Below are 21,361 nucleotides of genomic sequence, written 5' to 3' on the forward strand. Positions count from 1 at the left end.
ACTATGCACTGGAGAAAATACAATTGGCCATTTTGAGAACTACTTAATATTGGCTCTGAACTGACACTAATTCTAGGAGACCCAAAACATCACTGTGGACCACAGATCAGAGTAGGTCCTTATGGAGGAAGATCAATGGAGTTTTTGCTCAGGTCCATCTCACAGTGGGTCCAGTATAGTGTTTCCTCCAGTTGCAGAATGGATAAATGGAATTGACATTCTCAGAAACTGGCAGAATTCCCACATTGGCTCTCAGATCTGTAGAGTGAGAGCTATTATAGTAGGAAAGGCCAAGTAGAACTCACCGGAACTGCTTCTACCTAGCAAAATAGTAAACCAAACGCAATGACACATTCCTGGAGGGATTGCAGAGATTAGTGGCACCATCAAGGACTTGAAGGATGCAGGGATTATGATTTTTTCACCACCACATCCCCACTCAACTCATCTATTTGGCCTATGAAGAAAACACATGGATTTTGAGGAATGACAATGAATGATCATAAACTTAACCAGGTGGTGACTTCAACTGCAGCTGCTGTTCCAGATCTGGTCACAGAGCTTCCGCAAATTAACATATCCCCTACTACCTGGTATGCAGTTATTGATCTGGTAAATGCTTTTTTTCTTCACACCTATTAGTAAAGACCACAAGAAGCAGTTTTCAGCTGGCAAGGGCAATAATATACCTTCGCTACCTTAGGGTTTTATCAACTCTCCAGCCATACGTCATAATTTAGTTCTCAGGAATCTTGATTGCCTTTTCTTTCCACATCATATACTGGTCCATTACATTGATGACTTATGCTAAATGGAACTAGTGAGCAGGAAGTAGCAAGTACTCTAGACTTACTGGTCTTATTGAGAAAACATCTGAATGTCAGAGGCTGTGAAATAAATCCTACAAAAATTTAGGGGCTTCCCATCTCAGTAAAATTTCTAGGTGTTCAGTGATGTTGAGCATGTCAAGATATACCTTCTAAGATGAAGGATAAATTATTGCATTTGGCCCCACCTAGAACCAAAAAAGAGGGACAATGCTTAGTGGGCTTCTTTGGATTTTGAAGGCAACATATTCCTCATTTGAGTATGCTCCTCTGGTCCATTTACTGAGTAATCCAAAAAACTATTAGTTTTGAATGGGGCCCAGAATAAGAAAAGGCTCTGCAGCAGGTCCAGGCTAATATGCAAGCTGCTCTGCCACTTGGGCCATATGATCCAGCAGATCCAATGATACTTGAAGTGTCAGTAGCAGATAGAGATGTGGTTTCGAGCCACTGGCAGGCCCGAAAAGGCAAATAATAAAGCCGACTAAGGATTTTGGAATGAAGTCATGATATCCTCTGCGGACAACTACTCTCCTTTTGAAAAACAGCTTTTGGAACGCCTGGGTGGCTCAGCTGGTTAAGCGCCTGCCTACAGCTCAGGTCATGATCCCAGGGTCCTGGGATCCAGTCGCGTATCGGGCTCCTTGCTCAGCAGGGAGCCTGCTTCTCCCTCTGCCTGCCACTCCCCCTGCTTGTGCTCTCTCTACCTCTCTCTCTGTCAAATAAAATCTTCAAAAAAAAGAAAAGAAAAGAAAAAAACAGCTTTTAGCTTGGTTACTGGGTATTATCAGAGTATAAATGCTTAAAAACAGGCTGCCAAGTTCATGAGCAGCATTCCATCATCCAGTAGAAGTGCTATATATGACTGGGTCTGAGCAGGCCCTCAAGGCACAAGTTACATTAGGAAGCGGTCCAAATGCTCATGGCCCCCACTCCTTCCTTCTTTCTCCCAGCCTCCACCTATGGCCTCACAGGGAGTTCTCTAAAATCGGTTGATTGAGGAAGAGAAAACTTGGGGCTGGTTGACAGATGGTTCTACGTGATATGCAGGCACTAACCTAAGTGGACAACTGCAGCACTATGACGCCTTTCTGGGGTATCCCTGAAGGACAGTGGTGAAGGGAAATCCTCCCAGTGAGCCGAATGTTGAGCATCTGGTTGTTCATTTTGCTTGAAAGGAAAAATGGCCAGACATGCAATTATATACCGATTCATGAGCTGTGGCCATGGTTTGACTGGATTGTCAGGGACTTGGAAGAATCATGATTAGAAAATTGCTGACAAAGAGGTCTGGAGAAGGGGCATCTGGGTGGCTCAGTTGGTTAAGTGTCTGTCTTCGGCTCAGGTCATGATCCCAGAGTCCTGGGATTGAGCCCCACATCGGGCTCCCTGCTCAGTGGGGAGTCTGCTTCGCCCTCTACCCCTCACCCTGCTCTTGTGCTCCCTCTCACTCTCAAATAAATAAAAAATCTTAAAAAAAAAAAGAGGGGGCGCCTGGGTGGCTCAGGCGTTAATCGGCTGCCTTTGGCTCAGGTCATGATCCCAGAGTCCTCGGATCGAGCCCCACATTGGGCTCTCTGCTCGGCAGGAAGCCTGCTTCTCCCTCTCCCACTCCCCCTGCTTGTGTTCCCTCTCTCGCTGTCTCCCTCTCTCTGTCAAATAAATAAAATCTTTAAAAAAAAAAAAAAAGAGGTATGGAGAAGAGGTATGTGGATAGAGCTCTCTGAATTGGCAAAAAGCATGACTATATTTTTGTTCCATGTAAATGCTCACCAAGGGGTAACCTCAGTAAATCCAGTGGATAGAATGACCTGTTCTGTGGCTACCAGTCAGCTTCTTTTCCCAGCTACAGCTCATTGTCAATGAGGTCATGAACAAAGTGGCTATGGTGACAGATGGAGGTTATGCATGGGCTCAGCAATATGAGAATGTAAGCTCCCAAAGGGAGGGACTGTGACTATTTCCTTTGCTGTTGTGTCCCCAGAGCCAACAGCACTGTTTAATGAGTAAATACATGAATTACAAAAGTTTTAAAATATAATACTGAGGGGCGCCTGGGTGGCTCAGTCATTAAGCCTCTGCCTTCGGCTCAGGTCACGATCTCAGGGTCCTGGGATCGAGCCCCGCATCGGGCTCCTTGCTCTGCGGGAAGCCTGCTTCTCCCTCTCCTGCTCCCCCTGCTTGTATTCCCTCTCTCGCTGTGTCTCCCTCTGTCAAATAAATAAATAAAATCTTTAAAAAAAAAAAAAAGTACCGAGAAATGAGACCATGGAACAGCTCTTGGTAATAGTTTCTTATTAACTCATTTCAAAAGAGTGATGATTGTGAACATTTGTTAAATTCTGTATTTAAAGTTAAGTGGTGGGAGATGCACACACATTTGTATATTACTAACATTTGCTTTTTAAACTCCCAGAAGTTTTTTAGATTTTTCTATCAGTCAAAAGGTAACTGAGTTTAAGAAACATCACCAATTTAAAATTTTATAGACAAAACATAAATGTGGTCTTATCACTGTAACTTTCATCAATTAAAAATCACTAACAGGGGCACCTGGGTGGCTTAGTCAGTTAACCATCTGCATTCCGCTCAGGTCATGATCCCAGAGTCCTGGGATTGGGTCCCGCATCAGGGTCCCTGCCCAGCAGAGAGCCTGCTTCTCTCTCTCCCTCTGCTGCTCTCCCCTGCTTGTGCTCTCTCGGGCTTTTCTGTCAAATAAATAAAATCTTAAAAAAAAAAAGTCACTAACAGAAACAGGGCAGTCTATACTTGCTTAAGATTTTGTAAATATACTTCGGAGATGGTGATGGAAATATTTGCACCAAATGGCAGTTTCTTAATTACAGTTGTTTCCCCTTCTCTGTGGGTAATACATTCCCAGACCTCCAGTGGATGCCTGAAACTGCAGATAGTACCAAACGCTCTATACGCGTTTGACCCTTGAACAACAGATTTGAACTGTGCAGGCCCACTTCTTTTTTTTATACAGTTTTAACAAGTTAAACATAAAGCTACTCCCACATGCTTCTACACAAGAGGTTACAAACCCTTTTATCTTAATGAAAATGTCACTTGAAAGACATATTATACAAAGTGTAGCTTCAGTAAATTAAGCACAGAAGTATTCCAATGTTTTTTTTTTTTTTTTTTTAAGATTTAGAGAGAACGTGAGCGGGAGGAGGGAAAGAATCCTCAAGCAGACTCCCTGCTGAGTGGGGACCCTATCAAGCCGCCCAACTGACTGAGGCACCCAGGCACCCCTCCAATATGCTTCTACATAAGTTTACATAGACTTATTTCTCAAAGATTTTATTTGAAAGAAGTTATATACAGTGTAGTACCAATGGTTTAAGCATATGGCTTATCTCTTGTGTAGGCCTACTTATATGTGGATTCTTTTATAGTGTAAATGCGTTTTCCTTATGATTTTAACATACTTATTGTAAAGATATAGAATATGCATAATATACAAAATGTGTTATCAGTAGTTTCTGGTCAACAGTAGGCTATTAGTTAAGATTTTGGAGAATCAAGTTATACAGAATTTCTTTTTTTTTAAAGATTTTATTTATTTATTCATGAGAGAGAGAGAGAGGCAGAGTGAGAAGCAGGCTCCCAAGGAGCAGGGAGCCGGATGCGGGACTCGATCCCAGGACCCTGAGATCATGACCTGAGCCGAAGGCAGACGCTTAACCATCTGAGCCACCCAGGCGCCCAAGTTATACAGAATTTCAACTGCATAAGGTACGGGTGGGGTTGGCACCCCTAAGCCCCACATTATTCAAAGGTCAATTGTACTGTTTTTTCCTATATATACATATATATGATATAAATTTGTAAATGAGGTACAGGACAAGATTCACACTAAAACAGAATGGTTATAATACACTATAGGGGAGCCTGGGTGGTTCAGCTGGTTGTGTCTGACTCTTGGTTTTGGCTCAGGTCATGATCCTGTGGGTTGTGAGTTCGAGCCCCAAGTTGGGCTCCATGCTCAGAGGGGAGTCTGCTTGAAGATTCTCTCCCTTTGCCCCTCCTTCCACTCTTTCAAAATGAATAAATCTTTAAAAATATACTATAATAATGTTATGTGAACATGGCCTCTCAAAATCTTATTATACTCACCCTTCTTGTGATGTAGGATATGGTACCCATGTGATGAGATGAAATAAGGTGAAGGACAGACACTGAGATATAGCAGTAGGTTACTGACCTTCTGCTCACCTGTCCAAAGGATCATTTGCTTCTGCACTGCGGTTGCCTGAAACCATGGAAAAGTGAAAACACAGAGGGGGGTGGGGGGGTGCTCTACTGTACTCCGAGCACTTTTCCTCCTCTAATAAATAACATGCCCAAGTGTCACAGCTACAAACCCACATAAGCCAATCCCTCCCTCATAATTTGCCAAATTTTCTCACCTTTCCTTATTTCCTTTGGAATTTAACTAGGATAAGGAACCATTTGGATGTCTGAACTATAGGAAATACTGGTAGTCTGTTCTTCGGATTAGATTTTTACAGTGATAAAATTTGTTTCCAGCTCTATTTCAAAGTCTATTGGCTCCTTTGAAATTCTTTTAGATGATAGATGTGGTTTGGTACTTTTCATAAACTTAAAATACAAGGTCTTTGGAAGTTACAAAAACATCAAATAGTTTAGACATCTGAGGGGTCCTCTGCTTTGACAGACTTGAAACTTTTTTAAAGAAAAAGCCATCACACTTTCCTTCAGTTTAGCACCCAGATGTCTCCTTAGTCTTGAGTTGTTTCAGTATTCTGTGGACAGCATTCTGTTAACCCATTGTTGCAAGATGAAGGAATCCTTTCTCAAAGAAAACTTGTGTGGTAGATTGTATTTTCCCGAAAATGGTAATGGACAAAGGTTACTGAAGGTTTTGGGGGATAGAAGGTTCCAGTTGTCCTCCATCTCTCATTCCCTTCATAATGGATTATGGCTAGATTAAATATTTCAGTTTACTCGCTGTATTTTCTTATTTTATAAGGATGAAATTTTTAAACACATATATACATGCTTCTTTAGCTTGCAGGATGTATACTTTTACATTTTTCCCCCCTACTAAAAAAGATGTCTTCAACAGAACAGGTTTAAGAAAATAATCATCCATAATCCACCCAAAAGTTGGCATATTTCCTTTCCATCTTTTCAATATACAAAAATATCATCTATTTGTATTTACTGCCTATACAACCATATGCTTAGGCTGTTTTTTGTTCCAAGTTTATTTTTAATTCAGAGATTAGGCAGCTAAGCCCAAGTTTGGCCTAGTGATCACTCATCCATCTTCCCAGGCTGGGGGACTATTTTTGTAGCCCACGTTCATCTCTTATGGATCTTTTAACACATTTTTCCAGTTCTTACCAAGGATCTGAGACTTGTTCATCACAGCCATTACATTTACTTTTGCTAACACTAGGTAACAAATGAAGCTTTTCCTAGAAGAGTTATGTGGAAAGCCATCAAAGACTTGACAGAACAAAGACAAAACAGATTTGGTAATCCAGAATCTGGTCCTTATTCGACTGCAAAGTAGTCACATGGTCTTCACCAGCAATTCAGAGATTGCTTCAGTACCTGGCTCTGAGATTTTATCCCATAACCTTATTAGGTTTTAACCATTTGAGTCAAGAGGATCTCCTTTTCTAGTATCCAAAACCTAAGAAATTGTATGTCTATTCACTTTTCTAAAGAGTGAATCGTTAAACTATTAACTTTATTGAAACACTTTACCTTTGTCCTCCCAGATTGTCATATTTTGCCAGATTCAAGGGTTGGGTCAACACAGCCAATGGACAGCTGACATAAAATCTGCATATTTATAACTAGAAGTTCCTGAGGGGCACCCAGTGTCCTCCTAATGTACCATTGGCATATTCAGTTATGTCTTTATAACCCAGTTATTTCCCGACTACACAAAAAGTTAATGCATTGAAAACAGAGAAGTTCTACCTCTACATATTGAATTAAACTTTATTTTAAAAGGTAAAGTTTTATATATCCTTTGAAAAAAACAAAAATTCCAAAGTCTTAGAAGTAATGGGTTGTCAACATTATAAAGCTATTTAAAACAGTAATTAAAGTAGTGGTAATGCTGTACCCTTATAAAAATGTCACAATTCAAATCACAACTCGGATCCTCAATGATTCAAGTGTCTTATCTTACACAATAAGGGTTTGGTCAGTTTTAAGATAAAAATCCTCCAGATTGCTGTCCCCAAGTCCTCTCATCTCCTGGTCCATCAGCTCACACAATGGGATAGCTCGCTGCTGTGGCAATTCCACAGTGGTTGTCCTGGTCTTTGGCCATTTTTACATAGCCATTACAGCCCCATTCTGGCCCCCAACTGAAAGAAGAGCATATTTTCTGTTTTATACAAAGAATCAAGTACACATTAACTTCATTAATAATAATAGCTAATACTTAAGATAGGACTTTCCACTTATCAGGCACTATTCTAAGTGCTCTTACTTATAAATACATTAATTCCCATGAGTCCTTAACTTTTTAAGATAGGAAACTGAGGCACAGCTAGCATTCCAATGTACCAGTCTGTTTCTACAGACTATCTTATACCTCATCTCAAAGAACTTGAGTGGTGAAAATTGATCCTGACAAACCCTCAAAGCCTCGGAGAGTTGGGAAGCAGCATAAGACAGCAGGGCCACGAATGCTAACAGGAAGGGTGCACAGAGCCCACTGGACTCTTGGAAAATCTTTCCAACTTAAAGAGTCAGCAGTTATTTGTACTCAGTCTACCTTGTTGAAAAACTGGACACAGAAAAAGGAAACCAGCCCTTAACCCTATAAGGGTGCAAAATCCTTATCTGAAACTCTTTAGGGCCAGATGTATTTCTGAATAAAAAAAAAAATTCAGAATTTAGAATTGCAATGTTACAAAAACATAATAATTCCAACAAGCTTGCTACAGAATCTTGTAATCAAACATCAGTATATTAAAAAAAAATAGCACGTTTTACCTTTATAAAAATATCAGAGTGTTCACTCTTAAGTGGGAGAAAGACTTTTGGGATTTCAAAGTTGAGCTTTTTTGGGCTTGAAATCAAATACTGATTCCAAACAAGCATGCCCTTTTCAATTTAATATATATATAACATTTGGAGTTTTATACCTGTTCTTGACAATCCAAAATTTATTGTTATTTGAATCTGTTCCTTCATAGCCATAGCCAACCACCAGAACACCATGATCGAGGTCTTTGCTGCTGCACTCTGGGTCAAAATAAATGCCTAGGAGAGTAAAATTCAATGTCAGGGTAAGGAGCTCCAAGTGACACGACAGTTAAGTCACCCTATCTACCACAGGTAAGAGAGACATCTCAAAATTCAACTAAATGTCATAAACAAATTCCAAATAATGCTTATTTATCAAAAAATTGTCATGGCTCATAAAAAGGAAAAGCCAAACTCAACTCACTAGCAATCAACAAAATTAAATCCAAAATATTTTCTACTTGAAAAAACACAAAGATTTCCAATAATAAGATCTAGTTACCAAAGCTAAGGTAATTTAGCCACTCCTATTATTTAGCATAATCCTTTCTATTCCTAAAAGGAAACAGCACAAACAAAGTTAACACTTGAGCCACAGCATTCTTTGTAGTTCTATAGCAAACATTTTTGAGAAAAAAGGTCCAACAACTGGACAGTAGTTACGTCAATTATTTGTATTTACAGAATTACAAAGTCATTTAAAACTATTTAGGAAGAGTTTGTCATGTGAAAATGCCTGAAGTATGTCAAATGGAAACATCACTATATTAAATGCACACTCAAAATTCTACAGTTTTGGAAAGCAGGACTCCAAAAAGTCAATCATGGTGGTAGTTTTCCAATTTTGCCTGCCTGAATTTCTACAATAAAAATATAAACACCGACCTGATTTATAGAACTGGAACGACTGATGGCCTGCATCAATAGCAACAGAGATGGGTCCTACAGTTGCCACTGCCTTCATAAGGGCCTTCTCCCGTTGAGGGATGTCCACGAAGCCTGTGTCATTGGCAGCAGAACACTCAGGCCTGTAGTTACAGGTATCTGTGTCCTTTTAAAGGTAAATGGGAAAGAAACGTGATCACTACCATCCAGCTCCTGGGGAACATGAGTTCTAGGACCTCAAGACTCAGCAGTTTGCCGCTTAATGCTTTCCAAGTCAACTTTGCTGTAAGTCAACTGCAAAATGCTACCGGTTGATTTGAAATTGAAAAATCAGCAGATGTTTCTTCAGTGAAACCCAAGTCTACTTGTCCATAAGAAATTTTTCACTATGGGACACCTGGGTGGCTCAGTCCATTAAGCGTCTACCTTCGGAAGCTCGGGTCATGATCCCGGATCCTGGGATCGAGTCCCGCGTCGGGTTCCTTGCTCAGCGGGAGCCTGCTTTCCCTCTCCCACTCCCCCTGTTTGTGTGTGCTCTCTCTCTCTTTCTCTCTCCAATAAATAAATAAAATCTTAAAAAAAATTTTTTTTCCACTATGGAGAAATTTGCATTATGTCCAGAATGGTATGTTAAGGTCTCCAAGTTACACAGAAGTAAGAACAGCTATATGCTAACCATCTATTCAGAGAACCTGTGCAAAAGGCTGATAATTTATAGTGGCACTTCCATCAGTTTGCATCTAAAATGTGAATGCTGAATAAAGTGCCTGTTATCTTTGGTTCAGTTCAACTTTCAAAAGCAGGGCTGGAATAACAAGATAAGGAACTCCATTTACCCTTGCAAGATAGGGATAGGATTCCTCTGAGTCCAGGCCTCCGTTGTCCTTAACATATTGGAAGGCATAATCCATCAGGCCACCACTGCAGCCCTCATTGCCTTGAGACCGAGAGCAGTCCACTAGGTTCTGCTCACTCAGTGACACGAGTTTGCCAGTCTTCCGGAACATCTGTCCTTCAAGAGCACCAGTTGCACTAAAAGCCCAACAAGAACCACACTGACCCTGAAAGTAAAAAAGTTATCAGTTTACAAGGCGACAAAAACCCATATACCTGAATATTCTTAAAACAAAAAAGCAAACTGATGTCACTCCACAGTCTACCAAAGCAAGGACACTAGAAGGAGATCTGCTAAATATTATCATACCTGATTCTTCACAGGAGTTACATAGCCTTTCAGAGTCCAGTCCACAGATTTGGGGATCGCAGCAAAGAGAGGTTCTTGGAACACTTTCCCTTTCCTGTGTTTCTGGTTTCGAAAGCCATTCATCACCTGCCTGAATTCTTCATTGGTCTTAAGGAAAAGTAAGTAAAACGTTGAAGAAACAAGAAGTTATTCTGCTGAAGTACAGAGAGAATGCACAAAACGTTCAGCAATCCATGCCACACTCACCATGTCACCAAAGGCATTCATTGCCATTGTGAAGCCATGTTTCCCTTGGCTATATTCCCGATTATGCAGTTCAATCATTTTCATATTCTTCTCCCACACTGCTCTCTTCCATCCTTCTTCATTCTAGAGGCAAATATATAACTTACCTTTACTTCTACTTAAAACTGAGCCCACCCTCACCAAGTGGATTTGCAGACAGATAGGGAGAAAAACCATAGCCAGGGATGGCTTTATTATTTCTGTTGGAGCTGTTCTCCAACAACCATACAACATGGGAATTATGCCCATATTGTACTCAATAATGGGTGCCATGAAGTTTTGCCTTGGTAAAAGCTGACCTCTAGATGCAACTCTCTACCTATAAACTCCCAACAGCGAGGGCCTTTCTCTTGGGCTCTCTCTGGACAGTTTCATAGGTTACCAACCATGCCATATAATCTCCTGTGCGCCGCCTTCCACTGGGACCAGTGCGCATCTAAGCTCTGATCGAGTTTTGGAGCTGCTGCGGCTATTCCCAAGCAAAGGGCAGCCAGGAAGAATGAAGGATTCATGCTTCAAAAACCTAGTAAGGAAAATGAAATGAATGTTCAATGAGACCGATCCTTTAAAAAAGCCATCCTATTTTGTCCTGAGATGATGTGGAGTAAAAACACTTAAATCATCTTCCCAAATATTTACAGGTCTGTGAAGAAGGCTATGCATGTGGCTGGAGAAAACAGGCCAAGGACTTAAACAGTGGAGGTAGTAGGATTCAGCCATCAACTGAAAAACAGGCTGACAAGTGCTGTAGGAATTGAAACTGACTTCATTGTAAGAGTGCAATGACAATTTAGGTTTTGATAGGGGTCTCAGAATCTTAAGGCAACTAAAACTGTTAGTCCAAGTTATTTACTGAAAATACCGAGGTGACCCAGAAAATCTTATTTATAGGACACCTGAACCCAAGTAGGGGCAGAGACCCCCCAGTACTTAGGTAGCCACCTCACACTTTTCTTCTAGACTAATGTACAGCATGGCGTGAGAGAGGCCTTCGAACCTCCGGTTCTTGAATTGAAAACTTTCTGAAAGGCCTTCCCAGAAGTTGGGCAGGAGTGCACCCAGTGCTCCGTTGTCCCCGCATTTGGCTTCTGCCGCCAACACTCCCATTCACTCCCCCAAATCGAAGACGTGGTCACGAGGCACGAGGGAGTCCCCAGCCCCCAGTTCCCGACCCTGACAGGGCCAGGCTCTGCCGGGGCCCAGAGCACGGTCCCAGGCGGGGCCAAGAGCGGCGCGGCAGGTGGGGCCTGGCCGGGGGGCTCTCCACCCCGCTCGCCGCCCTCAGCTTCCAGAGGATGTTGATGGACGGCGGCGCAAGGAGTGCCGGGCCCCGCAGCCAGTGCGTAGGTCAGGCTGCCGTGTACCTCCTTAGCCAGGCCGGGTCCCGCGGCGGCCCAGCTACCGGACCTGTGCCCGCCACGGCCCAGAGGCTGACCGGTTCCTGCACAGCCTAGGACCTCCCGGTGGTCTCAACGCCGCCCTGCGTTCCCCAAACCGTCCTCCCCCGACTTCCCACCTCAAGGCTTACAGGATCCAAGCGGCGCCGACTCAGCCTCATCAACTCCAGGCAAGCAGATGCTCTTATTCCCGCGGGTCGCACCCGCCCCTCGCCCGAGCCCCGGGGTGGATCCCCTCCTTTAGTCCCTGTCCCCGAGGCACTGGGGGCCCCCAGACTGAGACGCTGACCTGCGGCGTCCACAGCTGCGCAGGCGCACTCCACAGACGCACGCTGCCCTTCCAAGATCGCCGAGGCCTGGGATTGTGGCCCAGTTGCTCCTGACTCAGCCTTTAAGGTCTCTGGAATTCTGCCCGCTCGGCCCCGCCCTTACCGCCTGCCCGCGCGGCGATTGGCTGCGCCGGCCTGTGGGCAGGGCCTCCAGGTGTGGGTCTCCCAGCGCGTGACGCGGCTCGGTCTCAACTTGTCCCAGGGCCGCTAGGGCCTGCTTCAGTGGGCGCGGGGATAGCGCTGAGGGGGACAATGCGGCGGGGTACGGAGCCAACCTGGGGACCCAGATCAAGTCATTACCCCGAATTCAGGAGGTCGGCGGGTGGTTCACGAAAGGAAGCTTACAGGGAGCCCCGAATGAGTTTTCAGCATCGCTCTGCTTGTCCTTTAGTTCTGGAGTTTTTGGTTAAAATCTCCCGTAGGTTTGGGCTCCTGGGTGGCTCAGATGGTTAAGCATCTGCCTTTGGTTCGGGTCATGATCCCAGAGTCCTGGGATCGAGTCCCGCATCGGGCTCCCTGCTCAGCGGGGAGCCTGCTTCTCCCTCTGCCTCTCTCTCTCTCTCATGAATAGATAAATAAAATCTTAAAAAAAAGAATTCTTTCTAGGAAAAAAAAAAAATCTCCCATAGGTTTGAGAACAATATAACCTAGTCTAGTCGTTCCTGTTTATTCCAAGCAAAGGTGGGGCGGGTGGAGGATGCAGGATGGGATCCCTCTGGGTTTGGGAAGAATCTGGAGTGGACTGGAAATGTCCCAAATACGGGACGCGATGGGCAAGATCCAAATCCTTAGAAGGAAAGGGGACAGACTGGATGGGTGTACAGAGAAGGCGTGGCATTTTGTAATACTTCTGTCCTGTTTCTCCCCCTTCTTCCCTCTCAAGCCTTTCTCAAAACCAACAGAAACAAATTATAGAAAAATTTGGTTTAATAAAAAGGAGAAAATTGGCTGAGAAGGGTGGAAACTTATATTTTCCTACACTCTACATTAGGGATTGATTGTTAGGTCTTTCTCAGTACCCAGTGCTTCTCTTGAGCTATAAGGAATTAATAACACTTAATGTCAGGGTTTAGGTTATGCAGTTGGAAGAAGTGTTTTAGTTGGAGAACAAATATATATACATATATATATACAGTTGACCCTTGAACACTGTGGTTGTTAGGGGCAACAACTCCCCACACAGTTGAAAATCTGCATTATAAACTTTTGAATGGCCAAAACCTTAACTACTAATAGCCTACTGTTGGCCAGGAGCCTTAACAATGACATAGACTGTGGACTAACACATACATTGTATGTATTATATAATGTATTCTTATCATAAGCTAGAAAAAAGAAAATGTTACTAAGAAAATCATAATGAAGAGAAAATAAATTTACAGTATCCTAGGTATTTATCCAAAGAAAGGTGGGTGTAACTGAATTCCACATTTCAAACTTGTGTTTTTCAAGGGTCAACTGTATGTAGAGATTTAAGGAAATTAATTCAGAAATGTTTCTAAAATTTTCTTTTTTTAATTGCCTAAGAAACACTCATTGTAGAAAGTTTATTTTAGAAAATGAACACCCCTGTCCTCTCCCTCCTCTTTTCTAAGGATATCTTTATATATATATATATATTTTTTCTTTTTAAAGAAATGGAGTCATAGTGCATGTCAATTTGTACTTAGTTAAAATTAAATTGATAATCTTCATAGAAGCAAAATCAGACAAATATTTTTAAAAGTCAGCTTCTTACAAATTTCATTTTATGTCCTTTGAAAAGTAGAGTCCTTTTCATCTCACACACAGCTAGGGCCCAAAGTTCTCAGGTCGTTACGAAAGTGTACTGCATATGGCTAGACTTTGGGTTTTTGTTTTATCCTTAAAAAAAAAAAAGTAATCATGGTGGTCCATACAAGTGTTATCCACATGTGGAAATACATGAAGACCACCCACATGATACAAAAAGGAGACAATTCAAAAACAGAGTGAGGAAAAGCTTTAATTATGAAAAAAGAGGGAGGCTTCTGTAAGAGGCTGTTGTCATGGGGAAGCTGGAGGATGAATAACTAGAAATGGAACCTCATTTATGTGATTGGTTTGGGGAGAATATTTGGATTTCTCTGGTTTGTCCTGGGTTGGAAGTGGAGGCAAAGATAAATTGATAGCCATTCAGCAAGTCCTGAGAGGTTGCCTGAGAGGTTTCTTTTGTGGGTCAGAGTTCTTTGTCATGTAAAGTCTGGCCATTGTTTGCTTGTTTACTCAGTCAAACACAAGAAATCTAAATTATTCTAGTACGTGGGTTTTACAGCTGCCCTGGGGTCACAGCTCCCTAAGATTGCACAGGGTGGAAAAACCTGCTACGGTGTGAATGTCTGCACCTTAGGCAATAGTCTGGCAGGAGGCTGCCTGCCAGGTGCGGCTCCAAAGAATGGCATCACCTTTGCTTGTTGGAATGTGATACAAAATCAATGGAGGATAAAATGGTCTCTATTGCAAATATGCTCAAAACCTAAAATTAAATCAAGAAAAATCTAAATTCAGGAGAAGTATAGGAGAAAGCCATTTAAGCAAGAGAGTGGAAGATACTGCTCCAACTCATAACCTGTGCTTATACATAATCTGTTAAAGAATGCATTACAAAAATGTGTATTACTAACCATTGTGTTCCTTTTCTTCTTCTTCTATTGCTATTCTTTTGCAAAATAACTTAGATGGGTGCTAATATTAAAATAGTCACATTTTAGTCAAGCAACCAAGACTTAGCTCTGCCTTTGATAAAATTCAGTTGTCAGAATTTCCCAATTCTTATTTAAAATGCAGTCTCTGTAAAAGTATATTCTCATGTGCGTGTCTAGATTTCTTTGGCTCACCAGTAAAACAGGATATAATTCTTTACCTCATCTCTGGAAGTTTTAAACAATGGGGCAATGAGCAAATCCAAAGTAATGTTATTCAAGACCCTGGGGCCACTTAACACCTCTCCCCAAAATAACAACCTCTCCAATTTGTTTCAACTCAATGAGCCAAGACTTATTTTTAAAAACATTGTCCAGACAACTGTCCATTTGTAAAATGGTTTATTATAATTTATAATTTTATGAAAAAGAGCCTGTTTATGATTAGATGTTCATATGAAGCCACTTTTGAAATAATTTTTCTTTCTTTTTTTTTTTTTTGAGCTACTGTAACCTTGTCTTTCCTATACGGTTAAATAGCCAATTCCTTAAGTAAATCAATTAACAAGAATTAATTAAACTTTTCCTTTGTGCTCATTGTCCTCTCCTGGTGTAGTTTGTGTATTTACTTAGACACATGCTGCTTGTAACTTCACTAACAGCTTTACTGAAGCTCAGCCTTTCCATTTTAAAATCTGAGATTAACTACAATAATCTTGATTTTACAGCATATGAGCACAGCCATGACCAATATCATTGAAATGAGATTATAGCAAAGCATCTTGATGTAGTGGGTAACAAAAGAGCTGACCTTGTGGGATTTTCCCCACCACCAAGACTATAATCCACAAACTCTCCTTTGGTTGCCAGAGGATCTTTTCCTCAAATCTGAAAAAAAAACAGTCTTTTCATGAAAAAAGATGTATCAGTTTCTTTTTTTTTTAAAGATAATTATTCTTTTTTTTAAGGTTTTTATTTATTTATTTGATAGAGAGACAACGAGAGCAGGAACACAAGCAGGAGTGGCAGAGGGAGAAGCAGGCTTCCTGCTGAGCAGGGAGCCTGGTGTGGGGCTTGATCCCAGGGTCCTGGGATCAGGCCCCGCATCGGGCTCCTCGCTCTACGGGAAGCCTGCTTCTCCCTCTCCCACCCCCTCCCCCTTGTGTTCCCTCTCTCGCTGTGTCTCTCTCTGTCAAACAAATAAATAAAATCTTTAAAAAAGAAAGAAAGAAAGAAAATCGGTTGTCCTAGGATTGTGCTCCCTCTGGAGGCTCTAGGGGAGAACCTGTTCTCTTCCAGCTTTAGCCATTCCTTGGCTTGGCTTGTGGAATATAACCCAATCTCTGCCTCTGTGGTCACATTGCCTTCTTCTCTTTTGTCTGTGTCAAATTTCCCTCCACCTCCCTCTTATAAGAACCCTTGTGATGGCATTTAGAGCCTATCCAGATAATCCCTCTCAAAATCCTTAATCACATTTGCGAAATCTTTGCCACGGTAAGGTAACATTTACAGGTTCCAAGAATTAAGATCTGATATCTTTGGGGGCCATTATTTAGTCAACTGCAACATGGCATAAATAAAAACTAGTTTCTTGACAAGGCTGATCAAAACTTAGTGTTTAACATCTTTAGACTGGCTTGACTAGGACAGCTAGGCCCTAAACTCTATGTGAACTTCCCACACTGTAAATTTGCTCATGTCCCTTACTACAGACATTTCCTGCCTTGACCCTCCTGGTAGTGCAATGTTTGATACAGTTTGTTACGTTTCCAGACTCCCCCACAGCAGTTTTTATTACCTCTTCCTTCCTTCCCCCCCTTACTCTTTCCACAGCCACCTATTCCAGGGTCTCTGCATATAAAAGCATTGCTCACCCATCCCTTCCTGAAGACATTTCTGGTTTGAGCTTGGAACATCTCCCTAGGGCAATTGTCCCCATTAATACAGTCTTTCCTTACAAATGTAGGTTCTTGCATTTTTTCCCCCTGACACCCTGAATCATTTTGGTAAGATCCCCTCCCTATGGTAATATCATTTGTGCTATTAAGAGTCAGCTTGCACATACATCTGCCAGGGGTTTGTTCCACAGGAAAGGCATTTCCATATGAGAGTACGCATTACTCCTGGAAACTAAAGTATTACTAGAAAAGATTCTTGCAATGATGATAATTGTGATGATGATAGTGACCACGATGAGGAGAGCAACAGCTAAATAACGTGTAGGTGCCAGGCACTGTTCTGAGCATGTTCTAGCTGCTCTGTCATTTATTCTTTACAACAGCCCTGTGACAGTGATTCTCAAACTTTTTTTTTTAAAGATTTTATTTTATTTATTTATTCATGAGAGACAGAGAGAGAGACAGAGAGAGAGAGGCAGAGGGAGAAGCAGGCTCCCCGCTGAGCAGGGAGCCTGATGCGGGACTCGATCCCAGGACCCTGGGATCATGACCTGAGCAGAAGGAAGACGCTTAACCATCTGAGCCACCCAGGTGCCTACAAACTTGAGTGAGCATCTGAATTACCTGCGGGCTTGTGAAAACTGATTGCTGACCTCCATCCCCCGAGTTTCTGATGCAGTGGGTCTGGTAGGGGTTCGAGAATTTGCTTCTCTAACAAATTCCCTAGCAATGCTGACTCCACTGGTCAGAGGACCCACTTTGAGAACCACTGCCCTAGGAGATGGGTGCTATTGTACACCCCATTTTATAGATGAAGGTGGTCACAGCATGGGGTATGCAAAATCAAGGGTGATTCAGGTTCCTCTCTAGAGTGAAGAAAGAGCTTAAATGTACTTTAGGACAGCAAGGTTTAGAAAAGGAAGCTGGGCTTTGGGGCACATTGCCCTCTTCCCTCAGCCCTAGCCCCCATCAGTTACTTGGCAAACTGGACTCTGGGTGCCAGGGGGCAGCAGGAGAAGTGGAAAGTGAGCACAGAGGCCATAGTGAGATAAAGTGTCAAAGCTCCCTAGGGCCAGGCTCTCCACTTGGACTTCAGTGTAGGTTTACCTGGCATCAGGCTGAAAGGAGGGGAAGACAGGTGAGCCATGCAGAAGGCATTGCTGCCCTCACTGGGCTGGGCCTCCACATCTTCCTGCCCAACCAGCTTCCAGGAAGACATTTTGCCCTGTACCTCCTGGCTTGATCATTTCTCAAAAACAAAAGCTCTGTTACCTTAGCTGTGATCAATTCATTGTCAGATTTTAAGCCTACCTCTGATGACAATGCTTCAGTGACTCAATGGCTTTGAGAAGCTAAGGTATTAAAAAAGTGAGGTTCATTCATTCACTAATTCTAGAAACACACATAGAAAAAAACCATTCTTTTAAAAAAAAATTTGAGACCATAAAAAGGAAATAAAACTGTGCAATCAAACATTCCTAATTCCCTATATGATTCCCTCAAAACCAAAACCAGGGAAATTTTTTCAAGAGAAGCTTTGGTAATTTTGCTGAGTCATTGACTCCACTCTGATAGTTTACTTTGTTTTCTCTTCTGTCCTGTGTGTTCCCTCTCTACCCTCCCCCATCCACCACTGCACCACCCAGCCGTTGCTGCCTTCTTATCTTGGTTTCATTGTCCTCAAAGTAGACCTGTAACTGTGGTCTTGAGTACATCTAAACTTTATCCTCAAATGCATAGCATCCACTGAAGAACCAAGCTTTTAGTTTTGAGAACTCACTCACCCTGTGAATAAGGAATCTGGGGCACCTGGGTGGCTCAGTTGGGTAAGCCTTTGTCTTCAGCTCAGGTCATGATCCTGGAGTCCTGGAATTGAGCCCCACATCAGGCTCCCTGCTCAGCGGGGAGTCTGCTTCTCCCTCTGCCCCTCACCCTGCTCCATGCTCTCTCTCTCTCTCTCAAATATATAAATAAAATCTTAAAAAAAAAAATGAGGGCGCCTGGGTGGCTCAGTTGGTTGAGCGACTGCCTTTGGCTCAGGTCATGATCCTGGAGTCTCGGGATTGAGTCCCACATCGGGCTCCCTGCTCAGCGGGGAGTCTGCTTCTCCTTCTGCCCCTCACCCTGCTCGTGCTCTCTCTCTATCTCATTCTCTCTCTCAAATAAATAAATAAAATCTTTAAAAAAAAATAAGGAATCTGATTTTTCTTCAAGACGCTGCTAACATGGTCAGATGAACTAGCATGTAAGAGTTCAGTATAGAATAGACAGTTCTGATCCAACGAAGCAACAACTACTTCTTTTAAAGTGCGTTTTATTATTAACAGAATCCTGTGCCCAGATGATGTTCTTTTACGCTAGGAGGATAAATCAGGCACACTGCTGAATGCCCAGCTCCGCCCAGCGTGTAGCCCCACTGCACACTGAATTAGTACGGCTTGGAGACTGGTTGTCCTGCCTGAGTGTTTCCTTGCCCATCATCCCAGGTTTCTCATCCAGGGAACAAGATCACACAAGGTGGTGATTCCAGAGCTAATTAGCATCTACACTGTGGCTATGGCATGTGTGTGTCTTCTAAATCTACCCACCACTCTGCACAGTGCCCTACCCCGCGGCAAACACTTTCCCAGTTTGTAAATTTCATGGGCTCAGTGCAGAAGTTATTGAGCCCTCGCAAATAAATAAATAAAAAAAGACAGTTGGGAGCCTCCTGGAGGAACATTATACTTGGGCTGCCTCAAGTATTTGTCAATGGGCTGCAGATTATAAGGATGTTTAATTTTATCTACATTTCCTTCTGGAAGTTAGATTATTGATAAGAATGCTTTTTTCTTGTAAATCACTAAGACATTTGTAAACTGAGGGAGACTCATGTCTTGCAGGACTATAATCTCTATAAAGTTAACCATTTGTTTCTCCCTCCCTTAGCTTTAGGGCAGCCAGGGGTACCTGAGGAATATCACACAGATCCCACCCGGGAGTTGGGGGGAGGGGGTTGTGGGGTGTCAGCTTGTGCTTTGTCCTCAGCTTGCCTTCTGCTCCCCCATCAGCTGGATTCAGGAAATGATGTTTTGCCATTCATTCATTTTATGAACCCTTACTGAGTTCCTTTTATGTCAGGTCCTGTGCTGAGGAATCAAAGATAAACAAACACTGATACACTCCCTGCACTGGGGAAGCTTACATCCAATGAAGCAGTAGGTGTGAATCAAATATTACCTTTGGATAATATATAGACTTGGGCTTTCTTTCTTTGCCATTGACCTAAAAATCTTGGCAGTTTCTCATCTTGTGGGTCCCCAAGTAGTGAGGTTTCCATGTAGCCATCCCATCCCCCTGATAGCGGGAGACTGAGGAACTATAACAGCCTCCTCTTCTCCAGATTTCATCAGGAAAAAGAGAAGTCCCAAAAGACAAGGCTGCACAGTATTCTCCATCATGGATCAAATGTGCCTGGTTGATTCAGGTATTTCTGCTCAAACTCTAGGTGCCATCATCTGTCACCTGGTTCAGCTCTAGCTCATTCTATTGTGACCTGCTGTCTGGTCTCTATTTTCAAGAAGTCGACTCATTGCACCATTGATCCTATCTGCCTCTCTGCCCAAAGAGTCCCTGTGGTGATCTCACTATTAACCTTTTCAGGCCCTCCTGTGTTCACAGAGAAAACAAGGATTGGTAGAGAACAGGCAGAGGCATGTGGTGCAAACTTTGAAGTTTTAACCAAAACAACATTAGTAGCTTAAAGTTGTTCCTCAGGAGGCAAAATGTTCGTCTGAACAGAATGGGCACGAAATCCATCCCCGCCCACCACCAAAGGAATTGGTAAAATGTCTAGGATCATAAATGGTATCAAATAATATAAACTCTTCTATTTTAGGTTTAATACTATAGCATAGATATCTTTCCATGACAGCACATAGAGCATTCCAGTGTTCACCCATACCATAATGACTTTAATACTTTAGTATTTTCCTTTTCTCTTATTGATGAACATTTAGATTTTTTTGGTTTTTCATTTACAAACACTACTGCAAAAAAAAAAACCAACAAAAAAAACAAAAAGCAAACACTACTGCAATGAATATTTTTGCACATGTATCTTTTTTTCTTTTAGAGAGGGGAAGAGAGAGAGAGAGAGGTGGGAGGAGGGACAGAGGGAGAGGGAAAGAGAGAGTCTCAAGCAGGCTCCATGCCCAGCACAAGCTGACATGGGGCTTGATCTCACAACCCTGAGATCATGACCTGAGCTGAAATCAAGAGGCAGACACTTAACTGACTGAGCCACCCAGGTGCCCCTTGCACATGTGTCTTTATGAGTGTGTGCAAATATTATAAAACTAACTTCCGAAAATGGAACTACTTGCTGAAGAAAGTTATTCCAATGTGTATTCCTACCAGTAATAAATGAAAATGTCAATTTCCTCAGAATTTGTAAACCATCTCATTTATAAGCAAAATGTGATCTAATTGCTGTTTTACAACATTGAGAACCCAATGTGCCAGAGACTTTTTTTTTTTTTAAGATTTTATTTATTTATTTGACAGAGAAAGAGAGAGCACAAGCAGGGGGAACGGCAGGCAGAGGGAGAAGCAGGCTCCCCGCTGAGCAAGGAGCCTGATGTGGGGCTCCATCCCAGGACCCCGGGATCATGACCTGAGCCAAAGGCAGATGCTTAACCAACTGAGCCACCCGGGCACTCCTGTTCGAGAGACTTTACATACACAGTAGGAACGGATTTAATTTAGTTATTCCTCACAACAATCATGTGAGATAAGAATTGTTAACCATTTTACAATTTAAAAACAAAGTGTGAGATAGCTGTGTGCCCTTAGGTAAATGATTTAAG

At 42.4% G+C, this 21,361-nt stretch overlaps 1 protein-coding gene across 3 annotated transcripts; it reads right to left on the minus strand.

The window, feature by feature from the left end:
- Positions 1–6,788: 6,788 nt before the first annotated feature.
- LOC110569925 (procathepsin L) lies at positions 6,789–12,010 on the minus strand. Of its 3 annotated transcripts, none has more exons than XM_021677897.1 (8): positions 11,917–12,010; positions 10,617–10,753; positions 10,192–10,314; positions 9,946–10,092; positions 9,578–9,802; positions 8,742–8,907; positions 7,976–8,093; positions 6,789–7,189 (listed from the first exon to the last, which is right to left on the minus strand). In XM_021677897.1, the coding sequence occupies exons 2-8, from the start codon at positions 10,740–10,742 to the stop codon at positions 7,090–7,092; spliced, it is 1,005 nt and encodes a 334-aa protein (XP_021533572.1). In that variant the 5' UTR covers positions 10,743–10,753; positions 11,917–12,010; the 3' UTR covers positions 6,789–7,089. The 3 variants fall into 3 exon arrangements, with proteins under 3 accessions (XP_021533572.1, XP_021533573.1, XP_044776722.1); XM_021677898.1 differs by having other exon boundaries at positions 11,759–12,006; XM_044920787.1 differs by having other exon boundaries at positions 11,747–12,006.
- Positions 12,011–21,361: the final 9,351 nt, after the last annotated feature.

Source organism: Neomonachus schauinslandi, chromosome 13 (genome assembly GCF_002201575.2).
Source record: "Neomonachus schauinslandi chromosome 13, ASM220157v2, whole genome shotgun sequence".
NCBI lineage: Eukaryota > Metazoa > Chordata > Mammalia > Carnivora > Phocidae > Neomonachus > Neomonachus schauinslandi.

Excerpts from the sequence above, each read along its gene's own strand:
- LOC110569925 (XM_021677897.1), bottom strand. The coding sequence starts at position 10,742 with ATGAATCCTTCATTCTTCCTGGCTGCCCTTTGCTTGGGAATAGCCGCA. Across the intron at positions 10,093-10,191 it reads TGAATGCCTTTGGTGACATG|ACCAATGAAGAATTCAGGCA; the intron begins GTGAGTGTGGCA and ends CTTTTCCTTAAG. Across the intron at positions 9,803-9,945 it reads TAACTCCTGTGAAGAATCAG|GGTCAGTGTGGTTCTTGTTG; the intron begins GTATGATAATAT and ends TTTTACTTTCAG.